Below are 13,918 nucleotides of genomic sequence, written 5' to 3'. Positions count from 1 at the left end.
CACCTGTGCCACATGCCTGCACTCTTCTCCCCTCCTGTAAAAACCTCCTTCTTCTTGGATACTTGTGGCACCAAATTGTATCCTCCTCACCCCTCTCTGTTGTAGCCACCTGCTAACTATTTGGTCATTCTCCCTCATCCTCAGAAGTCTTCAGCCCCTGGTGTCTGGCCTTTTTATTCACAGCTGTCAGCATCCATGTAAAAGACCCAGCCAGACCCCAGCTTGAGCTCCTCACTCTAGTGCTCTCCTCTTCTGCTCCATCTAAGTACTCACTCCCACACACCAGCCCTGGAACTTGTCAACATCCCAGACTGCCCCTCCTCCTAAATCATTCATTCCAGCATCCTAATCTTACTAGCAATCTTTTCGTCTCTCCAGTCTGCTCGCTTGGCAAACCCCACTACCATCATTCATTAAACTTTAATGTATAGAAACTTAACAGTCTCTGCTTTCTCGCTATCCATCAGCTTGCTCTGTTCTCACATCCCTTTCTAAACAGTTTATATTCTTAATTCATCATTTAAAACACCTTCTTGAGAATAAGTACTATAAGCTTCTTTGCTGTCTTTCCATTGCATTCTCTTGATGAAAGGTTAAGGCTGGTTGAATCTACAGCTATGTATCAACATAGTTAACTCCCTCTCCTTCATTCTAGAAGAGCCAACTCCATACTCAGGATTTCCACTTAGATGGCTCATTGGTGCCTCCAACTCAGCTTGTCCAAAAATGAACTTAGGTTCTCCCCTCCTCCACCCAATACGTACCACAAACCTACTCCCCAACAGGATACATCAGTCTTACTTATACCAGTAAATGACATCAGCACCCATACAGTTGCTTGGTCCAGAAACCTGGGAGTCATCCTTAACTCTTCCCTCTCCAGTATCTAATCAGTCAGCAAGTTTTTATGTCTCAAGAATCTCCCACATACACCAACCATACCATAAGCCTTCTAGTTTGTAGCATAGACCACTGTCCTAACCTCTTATTATCTGTTCATGTTCTTGCTTACCTCATTCTCTTCTAACACATTCTCTACACAGTATCCAGAAGCTTTTAAAAATATAAATTTGACTTTAAGCATTGTTCCTTCAAAGTTACCTCATAGGCATTAAGATAAAGTCCAGAATCCTTATCATGGACTAAAATAATTTTGTTTTTATTACTTACTTTTCACCAATGCGGGAACTAAGACTTGGAGTCATTAAATAAGGTGCTCAAGGTCTCAGAGTGGTGATTAAGGGTTGTGGCCAGAATTTTATCCAATGAAATACCAAGATTTTTTTCTTTTTATGATGAAGAAATTTTAAAAATGACGATTATATTTATATGGTTTATAAATTTGTGGCTCAATATGTATTTTAGTAGACAGTTGACTAAAATTACCTTTAAAATGTTTAATTGTACTGAGTATTGTTGTCAGCTTTTCTTTTGAGGTTTTCAAGACAAAAATGTTCTTAAAATGGTGGAAAGGATTCATATATGACTTTTGTAAATGTACTTATAGGCACACAATTTTAAATACTTTCAACAGAGTTTCATTTGGAAGTTTCATTTATTAATACCCCTTTATTAACCAAGGAAAATCCTGACGAACACACAACACATATTTTAGGATGTGTGTCTATAGAAGTTCTCTACTGTTTTCTAATTTTGAGAGTAGCCTGGAATGTTGCGATTGAAGTATATAACCACAGAGCCAGCCTGACACAAAATTGTGAACAAAATAAAATTTTTCTTTGGCTTTCTTCCAAATCTCTCTTTGTGAACTTGCGCAGTTTCTCTTTCCCCAAGCCCCAGTGTGGTGCAGCTCCCTTTCGTTCCCCTTGAACTACCTGATGGCTTCCCACGGTGGGTGCCGGCTGGGTTTGCCTTTTATTATGGATCTATTCCAACTCCCTCCTGTACATCAAAACTTAGTAGTGCTTTTCTCTTGATGTCTCACTCTGCTTTCCAGTGCGACAGCCAATTCTCATAAGCTATTATGCGTTAATTTTAATGGGGAACTTCTGGAGACAATACCAGAAACAAGTCTTTTCTCCATCCCATTTGTATATAACCTTACGATCAAGAAGATGATTTTTGAACTTTACGTTCTGTTAATTTACTACTAATAAAAAAACAATAAGTATGTTAAATGTTTTTTCTAAACTCATTTGCCCTCTCCCAGGAGATTCTTATGTGTCTCACCTCACTTCCCACATCTTATCCATAACTGATAAAGGACTGACTTACTGGCAGTCTAGAAAGGGGTTCAGCAAGGAGATATTCCTTTATCTCTCAAATAATAGCCATCATTCAGGAACACATCTTAATAGATATGCAGCAGAAAACCATATTGAACTATGATTACAAGCTTCCTGAACATCCAGATTCAAGGTTTATTCTTTCCACAAGTCCAACCCATTGTTGAGAAATCTAACAAGCAGGACTCTTATTCACAACCTACCTGATTCTTTTAACAATGCCCAAGCTTCTAAGTTTTGATGTATAGGAGAGAGTTGGAATAGATCCATAAAAAAGAAGTGTTCTTTGCGCATGAGAAGGATAAATACTTAGTAACTAACATTTCTTAAGCTTTTATTGTGTGCTATTAAATAGAATGTTTGTCTCTTTTAATCCTCACAACAATTCATGAGCCAGTTCTGTTATTATCCTCTTTTTAGGGATACGAGTACTGATATTAGGAAAATTAATTAGCCCAATAACCCATAGCTAATGGAGCTAGGAATTGAATCCCATTAGATGTAACTCCAAAGTTTGTGCTTTAATCTTCTATACTTCTCTGTGGGGAATTTTTAGTGTGCCAGAGATGGACTGAATCACTCAGAATGTGTTTATTCGTTCGTTCATTCATGAATTATTCATTCATTTATTCAGCAGCATTTTTTGAACATTCACTGTATACAGTTTTCCAGGTGCTGTGAAAATCTAAAGCTTAGCCAAATGGAAATCATTCCCTCAAAGAATGTGTCTATCAGGGAAAATGTCATGTATAGAAATAACTGTAACATGAGGTGTATAGTGATAAGAGCTATGAAACAGATTCCCATTTTAAAAAACTATTGGAATTCAGAAAAGGGAAAGCATTTCTCCATCTGGGAGGTGAAAAGGTTCAAAGAAAGGTGGTATTTCATTTGGACCCTGATAAATGGGAAAGATTTAAACATTAGACAATGAGAAACCAAAGATGCTATAGATATTTCAGACTGAGAGACAATATAGGAACAAAGACCCAGCGAGAAGAAAGTTAGAAAAATATGTGTGTCTTGGAAAGCAAGAAGGAGAATTTCAAGAAATGGTGACTGAAAGTAGAATTTATTGATATATCACTTGTCCTTATCACCAACCAAAATATGCTGCATTTCATCACTCTGTTAGCCTCTTAGACATATCCATTTTGTGCCCCTTTCTTCCATTTAGCTCCTCTCCATACATGGATGCTCAAGTCACTGTTTAAGGAAAAGAAACTATTATAAATGACAGTAGAATTTATTCCCAAAGATTAAGAATTGCTTTATTTAAGAAAGAAAGATTAAGGAGAAGTCTATTCATTCAGAAAGCATCTACTAAATATACTGTTATGTCCCCCAAACTCTTAGATGCTAATAGGTTTTAAAAGAATATGCAATTTTTGCTTCAAGGATCACAGGGTCAGCTAAAGGAGACACACACGAATAAGGAATTGCAAAGTATAATGACCTCTGTGGTAGAAGAGTGTGGTAGATATGGAAGTGACACAAGAAAGGTAGAGATCAGCTCTGAGAATGGTCATAATTAGGAAATTCCTTGTTCGTTTTAATGGTTGTACAGATTCCATTCTATAGACCTACATGTTATATTTAATCTCATATTGGCAGATATTTTAATGTTTCCACTTTCTTATTCATATAGTACTGAAGTAAATCCACACACATACACACATCCTTGCATTGGAATATCTGTAAAACAAATCCTTAGATGTGTCCTTCCAAGCGTTTAATATATATTGCCAAATTATTCTCCAAAGATACTGGGTAGAAATGCTTTTTTTTTCCTACACCTATACAGAAATTAGAACTGTCTTTTCAAACTGCCACGTTAATAAATAAAAATATTACATTATTGCTTTAATTTGAATTTCTATAAGTATTAATGAAGTTGAGTATCTTTTCATGTGTACTGACTGGTTATATCTTTTCTTCTGTGGATTAATTACTGTCCACATCTGGGATTTTACCTTATCCAGACTAATAGCCTGTTAATGTTTTATGAATGCTTACAGAAGATATTAGACTTTGGTCAGAAACAAAGAATATCATTGCTTATGGCACAGCAGACAGCATGAACATCATCTTTGTATTGGTTCCTCTTGCCCCCATGTCCCACAGGGGCCATGATAAATGGCACAGCATGGAACCTGGACCTTGTCAAATCCACCCATTTTAGAGCAAGTCTGCTCTTTGTCCTGGAAAGAAACTTTACCTCATCGCTCAAGGATGCTTTCTACAAACACAACCTGAGAAACGGCCCCAGTTAATAGCTTTCAGGGCCTCGCATCCTTTGCATACCTGGCAAGAATATGCAGGGACATTCAGGGCCTCTTCCAACAACTGCCTTTGCTTACTTTTCTATATGCTTACTTATCACTTTCTCATTGATTTATAAGAGTTCTCTGCTATCACAACAGGGACCCTAGATCTGTCATTAAATATTACCTGTTTTTATCCTAGTTTGCTTTTTATTAATTTTGATGTTACCGGTTGTGAGGTTTGTTTGTCTTACCATCCTTGGGTTTCATGCCACACACAGAAAAGTTTACCCTATTATGATATAAATATTAACTGATTTTTTTCCCCTTATGCTTTCAGTTTTTAGCCTTTAAAGTCTTAACATTTTGATCCTTTTGGAACTTACTTTGATATAGGAATCATGTAGGGACTCACTTTGTTTTACCAGGCTAACCAGTCCTTGCAACCTCATTTTCGGTCTCTCCCCTACTTGTTTGAAATAGTACCTTCATTATATACTAAAATTTATCTGTACTTATATTTTATTATTCTTGTTTCTATTCTTCTATTTGTATGTTGCTACTCCAACCTTATCTTTAGCTTTAGTAAGTATAGCTTTGTAACACATTTAACATCTGGTAGAATTAATTCCCCATTCTTTCTCCTTTATTTAAAAACTTTCTTGACTGTTTTCACATATTATTATTGAATGGGCCTTTTAAAATAAAGTAGGTAAACAGGATGAATATAACTGAAAAGAAATCCTAAATTACTGTCCTTTTTACTTATTTCCCCTTTTAAATTGTAACTTTTATGAAGATTTGATTTGCATGTCAACAAATACAAAAGCATAGTTTCTCTTTGCAACTTCTAAAATCTTCTTTCTTTTAATATAGATTCCTTGTAGTTTGGAATACTGGGATGAACTCCAGAAGGTTTTTGTTGCATTTCGAGAATTTAGTCTGTCTGAAAGCAAAGTTTGTGAACTGCAATTGCCAGATATCAATCTTGTGAACGACCAGAAGAAACTGGTATCCTCGGATCTTTGGAGAATTGTCTTGAACAGCAGCCAAAATGGAGCTGATGACCAAAGGTAACTCTGAAAAAAGTGAAAAATGAAATAGTGGTGTTGTACTAGGAAATCATAGTCAAATCATCTTGTCTGGTGGCCCCTCATTTAGCTGTATCTCAGCTCTCTAGCAGCTGCATCTGTCGAAACTATGCATGAGAACCAGGAAGCGAAGTAGAAGCTGATGTTTCAAAGTCTGTGTATTAAAATTCTGTTTTACTGTGAGCTCTCTCAGAGTGCTTATTCCTTAGCTATAAAAGGAAAAGAGAGCAAAAGGCAAACTACAAAGATCCAGTTATCCTGAACTAAAAACTGTAGACGAAAAGAGCCATACACACTTCAGTAGACTCTTAATGACAGTCATCAGTATATGTAAATGGTTAACCATGGGGCATTAAAAGAGAGTTTAAGTAAATAATTGTCTCCTTCTGAAAAGATAAATTTTGGAAATATTTCCTTCTTACATGGTTTTAAAAGAAAAAAAACCTTTAAAAGACAGACCTCCAGACATTAGGAAAACTTGGCTAACCAAAATAATTTATACTCAAAGGATTTCAGATAGCCAGAGCTTTATGCAGCTCTTGAATCTATCTGTCTGTAATGTATCTTGAATTACTATCTTGAAAGCTATAGACTTCAGGTATTCTGAATCATGTCCCTAGAACTTCCTATTCCACACCTCCTGCAGGATATCTGGTTAGTGACAAAACAGAGACAAATTGTTCCCACTTTCAGTGTTTGCTTGCTTAATACATCCACTAAATTAGAGAAAAAATGGCTTCAGCAATGTGTTCTTCAGCGCTCCTTCTAGATTACATATCTGTTATATCTTTCTGTTATGCTCTCATAATGACAAGAAAAAGACACTGAATCACCATAAGTGGAACAGTTTCTTGGGTCATGTGGTATGTGTGCTGTGGACCCATATTGATGTTGCTGCCCATCGCTTTCAATGTCCTACCTTTGAATTCTCCTGACAGATTCGCTTTAGCATCATCTTATTCCTTATATATAATCCCTCCCTCCCTTTCTTTCCCAAGCACCATTTTGACACTAACAGAGAGAAAAAAAATCCACTATTCCAACACCTTGCAGCTGAACTGTTTTCTCTTTTTTTTTACCTTTATTTTTGCCATCATTGTATGCCTTTACAGGGTCATAATCATAGCATACCATTTTGTATTCTGATTCCTATTTTATATTATAGATAGTTGTAAATACTTTCTCTTTTGTAATTAGTAATAATATGTGTTCCTTGAAGAACATTTGGGAAATAAAGAAAATAATACCATTACCCATCATATTCACACAATACAAACCTCTGTTCGCATTTTAGTCTGTAGCCTCACAGTCTTTTTTTCATTAATTACTTTGTTTGCTTAATAATAATATGTCTTATACTTTACATACTCTATTTCTAGGTCATTTGGGCTCTTTAAAAATAATTACCTTCCTAGTATATTACCTACTAAAGTACGACTGGTGAAAATATGTTAGAGGAGTGGGGTGTTGATTTACATGTATGAAATGCAGCTGTGAAAAGAACACCCGTCCTGTGAGGAGTTAGCAGGTGGATAGAAAGATTGCCTCTTCTAAGCATAAATTACCTAGTTAGAAACCAGGAAATCTCAGAAAACAGAGCTATCGGTAATGAAATTGATTTAAAAACAAACCACTGTTTTATTATTAGTATCAAGTTACACATCATTTCTTGATTCTAATAATGAAAGAATACATTTTCATCAATTGAACAGGTTAAGTCCTTTGAATCTGAAACATTCATAAAAATCTAGCAGTGCAGAAATGTGGAATCTTTAGGGAATGGAAATTTATGCAGTCAAATTTAGACAATTTTTCACCAGGCTTTTGACATTGTAATCACAGGTCTTTTGTCCTCACCTGGGATTTTTCATCTTGCCTAATATTTCATAATTGATCTTGCTTTAAATTGCTTGACATAAATTTTTCAGGTAGAAATTTATATTAGTGAAATTAAATTTAAAGAGCTGGTTTAAAAGTCAACATAATAAAACACCAACATTAAGACATTTTTCAAAAAGGACAGTAAATAAATTTCATCCAGTTTCTTGAAGGAAAACATCAGTGCTTTGGTAATATTCAACATTTTATGTAGAGATAAAACTGCTATAATTAGATCCAATATATTCTGTCATGAGAGATCTAAAACTGAGCGAAAACCTGACACTTTCATGATTAGAATTTGTCTTAAGTAATATTTATGGTTTGAGATGGATATGCATCAGACCATTGTACATTACTAGAAGAAAGTTCATAAAAATAAGTTCCATGAAGCTTAATCTAAAAAAAAAAAAAAAAAAGGCATCCTGCCCACAATTGTCAAAAAGTGCGGCAGTGTAGGACACTTGGTGATAGCGGCATCCCCGTGTGTGTAAATAGAAGCGCTGTTTATTGGAGAATTCCAAGTCAGGAGACCTGGGTTTACCGTGTGTATGTAAATAGAAGCGCTTTTTATTGGAGAATTCCAAGTCAGGAGACCTGGGTTTACCGTGTGTGTGTAAATAGAAGCGCTGTTTATTGGAGAATTCCAAGTCAGGAGACCTGGGTTTATGTCCTGGCTCCATCCCCAACTAGCTCTTTGGCCTCAAGAACCTGATTTGTGAGCTGAACGCTTAGGAAGGGGTAGGAGCTAACCAGTCTGAAGGGTGACAGGTAGCCTTCAGTACTTAGGACTGAAGGAAAAAGATTCAGTCTCTTAAACCTTGGTCTGTGTATCCCATACAGGCATATACTCTTTAATTCGGTCCCCATGTATTTGTAATACTTATTTTCTACTGTCTTTAATTAATGGTTTGCTTGGTCATATGAAAATGAATATTGGGTAATGGTCAGTCTTAGTTTCCACAATAGTACTGACCTTTATGAGACTTCTATTTGTGGTGCACTGGACTGAAACAGCAGATACAGTCTTTAAGGCCTGACCTGGAGGATACCTGGTACCTCAGATGGTAAAGAATCTTCCTGCTATGCAGGGTTCGATTCCTGGGTTGGGAAGATCCCCTGGAGGAGGGCGTGGAAACCCACTCCAGTATTCTTGCCTGTGAAATCCTACGGACAGAGGAGCCTGGCAGACTACAGTCCTTGCAGTCACAAAGAGTCAGACACAACTGAGCAACTAACACTTTCAGGATAGCCATTTTAGCTATTTATTTTGAATCTCATCATGTATATATTTGCCCATCCCCATTACCCACTGCTGAAGTTTAAATAAACCCCTTTTACTAGTCAGGTCCTGACAAGAAACAGCCAGCACACTCAAACAGATTACTTGAGGAGAGTTTAATGTAAAGACTGTTTCCAAAGTGTTGGCAAGGTTAAAGGATAGGACAGTAACCTGAGGCTAGAAACCATGAGGAACCATCCCATTCTTAGTCCTGGAAGAGCCAGATGATCCAGCCATTACTGAAACTAACCCAGAACACGTGATTGTAGCTGTTTTTGTAGCAGCAATGTGAGGAAATGTGACTAAGAAGGAGCCAGGGGAATGGAGGCCGTCCCCCTAGTCTCTTCCCATCTTCTGATCTCCTGTGGGCACCTTCCACTGGCTGAACCATCCAACCCTTTGTCCAGGAAGATTCCACACACTGCAAAGCAGCTAAGCCTGTGTACAACTACCGAGCCCACATGTTGCAACCACTGAAAGCCATGCGCCTAGAGCTTGCGCTCTGCAATAAGAGAAGTCACCACAGTAAGAAGCCCGTGCACTGCGGCTAGAGAGCAGCCCCCACTCGCCCCAACTAGAGAAAGCCTGTGCACACCTACGAAGACCCAGTACAACCAAAATTAATACAATAAATAATTTTTTAAAAATCTTTAAAAAAAAAAGACACACTGAGAACAAAGTGGCTCGTTGATACAGTCAGGGGCAGAGAATAGGACAGGGAAGGGTAGAAAGTGGATTTCGAGAGCAAACAGGATGGCCAGCGAGCACATGCTGTATTTGGAATTTATGGTTTCTTACCCAGTGATGGACCTGGGAGGAAAGATGAGAAATGAGCTGGTGGACCCAGGTCTCAGGCTTTGGACTATTCTGCTAGGTTCTCTGAGTTCGGTATCAACCAGATATCTTCGGATGGACCAAAACAACTTTGTGCTTGGTTTCACCCTCCTACTTTCACCCCACATGGCTAACTCTGGAAGTATATGACTACATAAAAGATAAGTTTCAGGCAGTTGTTGTGTTACACAACAATAACTGTGAAGATCTAGGTATATATACCCAGTTAATTTTATAACAAGGTGTTTGATGATAATGCTAAACTCTGTACCAAACCACTTTTCCTGCCTCCAGGAAACCTGTATGGAGGTCAAGAAGCAACAGTTAGATCTGAATATGGAACAACAGGTTCAGTTAGATCTGAATTTGGAACAACTGGTTCCAAATAGGAAAAGGAGTACGTCAAGGCTGTATATTGTCACCCTGCTTATTTAACTTATATGCAGAGTACATCACATGAAATAACAGACTGGAATCAATCACAAGCTGGAATCAAGATTGCTGGAAGAAATATCAGTAACCTCAGATATGCAGATGATACCACCCTATGGCAGAAAGCGAAGATGAACTAAAGAGCCCCTTGATGAAAATGAAAGAGAAGAGTGAAAAAGCTGGCTTAAAACTCAACATTCAGAAAACTAAATCATGGCATCCAGTCCCATCACTTCATGGCATATAGATGGATAAATAATGGAGATAGTGAAAGACTTTATTTTCTTGGGCTCCAAAATCACTGCGGATGGTGACTGCAGCCATGAAATTAAAAGACACTTGCTTCTTAAAAGAAAAGCTATGCCAAACCTAAACAGCATACTAAAAAGCAGAGACATTACTTTGCTGACAGAGGTCCCTACAGTCATAGCTTTGGTTTTCCCAGTAGTCATGTAGGGATGTGAGACTTGGACCATAAAGAAGACTGAGTGCCAAAGAATTGATGCTTTCGAACTGTGGTACTGGAGGAGACTCTTGAGAGTCCCTTGGACAGCAAGGAGATCAAAGCAGTCAATCCTAAAGGAAATCAACCTTGAATATTTATTGGAAGGACTGATGCTAAAGTTGAAGCTCCAATACTTTGGCCACCTGATACAAAGAGCCAACTTACTGGAAAAGACCCTGATGCTGAGGAAAGATAGAAGGCAGGAGGAGAAGGGGATGACAGAGGAGATGATTGGATGGCATCACCGACTCAATGGATATGAGTTTGAGCAAGCTCTGGGAGACGGTGAATGACAGGGAAACCCGGCATGCTGCAGTCCATGGGGTCGCAGAGAGTCAGACACAACTGAGTGAGTGAACAACAACAAAACTCTGTTCACCTGTACCAAGTCTTTGGTGTTTTTCTCCATATTACATGGTCACTTTCTCACAATGTTAAAACATGTGAGAGTAGATTGCTAACAAGAACTGTTTGTCTCCACCCCAAAAATGCAGATTCATAGAGGAAGGCATCCTGGAAAGAGAAGTGGCTTAAAGAGTCTATCTTCATGCAATGAACATCAAAACTCTGTTGAGTTTTTAGAGTACAAATAATAATAGTATTTTTCTCCCACTCCCTGAAGATCCTATAAAAGATGTCACTGTCAGCTCATACTCAATGTACTTTGAGACAGTGGTCCATAACTTTGTGTGTGTGTGTGAGAGAGAGAGAGATGCTCTTCATTTCCTCAGCCTTCTTTCTTACATGTAAAGGTAGTCCAGGAGTCAGAGAAAGAACGTTGTGATGGCAAAGTCCCTGGATCATTTCCTTTCTTCTCACTGTTGGACTTTCCACCAGAAGATCACTGGGACCACTAGATAACCATTCCCCTCCATTTGGCTGCTTAGAGTTGTACTTTTAGATGTATCTAAATTTGCTGGGTGGAGAAGGAAATGGCAGCCCACTCCGGTATTCTTGCCTGGAGAATCCTATGGACAGAGGAGCCTGGCAGGCTACAGCCCATAGGGTTGCAAAGAGTCAGTCACAACTGAGTGTCTGTGCATAAATTTCCTGGGTACCATTTTTTTAACCTTTTGACTTTCGTAAACCATTCAGACAATAATCTTGGTCGGAAGTGCTTTGCCACTTATTTCTGCTCCCACAATGATGTAATCCAGGATATCCAGAAAGTTCTTTCCTAGGACTAAATGTGAGATTTTGTCTTCTGCCCCTTGGGTAAGGAATGCTTGTATTCTTCCCCAATTATCTTTTTGAATCCTTTTACTGTTTCCCTTTAGTTGGTAATGAAACTCAATGTAACAACTCCTTACCCCTCCGCCAAGGAGTTGGACTTTGCCAGGCAGTCCTTCTTCCCATCTTTTTAAAACTACATATGTAGTTTTAATCCATTAGTGGGTCATGGAATCAACACAGCAGGTTGCAGGTGAAATTTTTTAACCATTTCTTAAAAATTGAAGTATAGTTAATTCATAGTGTTGTATCAGTTTCAGATATATAGCAAAATGCTTGAGATATATTCTTTTTCAGATTCTTTTCCATCATAGTTGGTAATAAGCTATTGATTAGTTCTCTGTGCTGTACAGTAGGTCCTTGTTTATCTATTTTATATATAGTAGTTTGTATCAGCTAATCCCAAACTCCTAATTTATCCCTTTCTCATGACATTCCCCCCACTATCTCCTTTGGTGACCCTAAGTTTGTTTTCTATTTCTGTGAGTCTGTTTCTGTTTTGTAAGTTAAATTCATTTGTATCACTTTTTTAGATTCCACCTATAAGCAATATCATACAGTATTTTTCTGACTTCTTTCACTTAATATGATAATCTCTAGCTCCATCCATGTTGTATAGAATCTCAGTTTGGGAAGATGAAAAAATTCTGAAGATGGATGCTGTTGATAATTGCACAGCAATGTGAACATACTTAATGCCGCTGAACTGTAAACTGTTAAATGGTTAAAACAGTGAAATTCACATTATGTACATTTTACCACAACTTAAAAAAATCAGAGAGTATCATATTTGGAGTAATCCCCCCTCCCATTTTATGTGTGCACTAGGTTACAGCAGAAGTGTATTTCTTATTTGGGTCTGAATTAAGACATTTTCCCCCAGAAAGACAGTTCTAAGGAGTAGAGAGAACACGGTGTGGCAGGCGCACACGTTGTCCCGTCCTCTCTCGTCCACTCAGCGCTCTCCCGGAATGGACAGGGCAGTGTTTTGCAGTAGGCAAGAGAGAGTTTAGGTGAACCAGTGTCGAGAATAGTGCTGCGCTGGGATGAATGACAGCATGATATTACGAGTTCTCTCAAGAAGGGGTAGGCTACCCACTCCAGTATTCTTGGGCTTCCCTCATGGCTCAGCTGTAGAGAATCCGCCTGCAATGTGGGAGACCTGGGTTCGATCCCTGGGTTGGTAAGATCTCCTGGAGAAGGGAACAGCTACCCACTCTAGTATATAGTCCATGGGGTCATAAAGAGTTGGACAGGACTGAGTGACTTTCACTTTCACTTGGGAACTGAGGGTAATCACTAACAACATTAAACTAAGTAGACAGTATGGTACCCTATTTGCCAATCAGGAAAAGGGGGATAGGTTTTTTTCCCTATTATGGAGTGATAGACCGTATGCCAAGCAATTTGTATGTAGTACTTCCTTTAATACTCAAAAAGCAAGTCCAATTACTATACTCACTTTACAGATAAGAAAACTGAGATTTAGCAAGGTGAAATGATTTGCCCATGATTACAATATAAGTGGTGGGGCTTCCCTGGTGACTCAGATGGTAAAGAATCTGCCTGCAATGTGGGAGACCCAGGTTCAATCCCTGGTTGGGAAGATCCCCTGGAGAAAGGAATGACAACCCGCTCCAGTATTCTTGCCTGGAGAATTACATGGACAGAAGAGCCTGGTGAACTACAGCCCATGGGGTCACAAAGACTCCTGCACAACTGAGCAGCCAACACTTTCACTTTCACAATTTAAGTGGTAGCAGTTCAAGCATTTTCATCTAGGTTTTCTTACATCAGTCTCTGCTTAATCTCTATGCTGTATGATAAAACTCTTATTACCACAGAGGGATCCAGAGAAAAGCTCAAGGCTTTTCCAGTCAAGTCAGATCATTGTTGGATACCTGCAGAGCTATTGTTGATGGATACCTGGAGTGACGTCCAGGAGTGAATTTTTAAGGATTGTGCTTGGGTCCCTGCAGTGCCTATGGATCAATCAAGATTCAGACTTACTAAAACACTCCTTGTTTAAAGGAATTGATTCCCGTCCATGGATCACCTGCTGCTGCTAACTCGCTTCAGTCGTATCCGATTCTGTGCGACCCCATAGACGGCAGCCCACCAGGCTCCCCCGTCTCTGGGATTCTCCAGGCAAGAAC

At 38.5% G+C, this 13,918-nt stretch overlaps 1 protein-coding gene across 15 annotated transcripts in view; it reads left to right on the top strand.

Moving 5' to 3' along the window:
* The window catches only part of VPS13B (vacuolar protein sorting 13 homolog B), an 804,527-nt gene that overhangs the window by 687,095 nt on the left and 103,514 nt on the right, over window positions 1-13,918 (top strand). For all 15 annotated transcript variants that reach the window (XM_061438325.1, XM_061438316.1, XM_061438319.1 and 12 more), the window contains one exon: window positions 5,387-5,583. In XM_061438325.1, coding sequence (XP_061294309.1) covers window positions 5,387-5,583 — 197 coding nt within the window. The remainder of the gene's footprint in view (window positions 1-5,386; window positions 5,584-13,918) is intronic.

This window comes from Bos javanicus, chromosome 14 (genome assembly GCF_032452875.1).
Source record: "Bos javanicus breed banteng chromosome 14, ARS-OSU_banteng_1.0, whole genome shotgun sequence".
NCBI classification, from domain to species: Eukaryota; Metazoa; Chordata; class Mammalia; order Artiodactyla; family Bovidae; genus Bos; species Bos javanicus.
The sequence above is the reverse complement of the archived record's forward strand: the minus strand, read 5'-3'. Positions and strand labels throughout refer to the sequence as shown.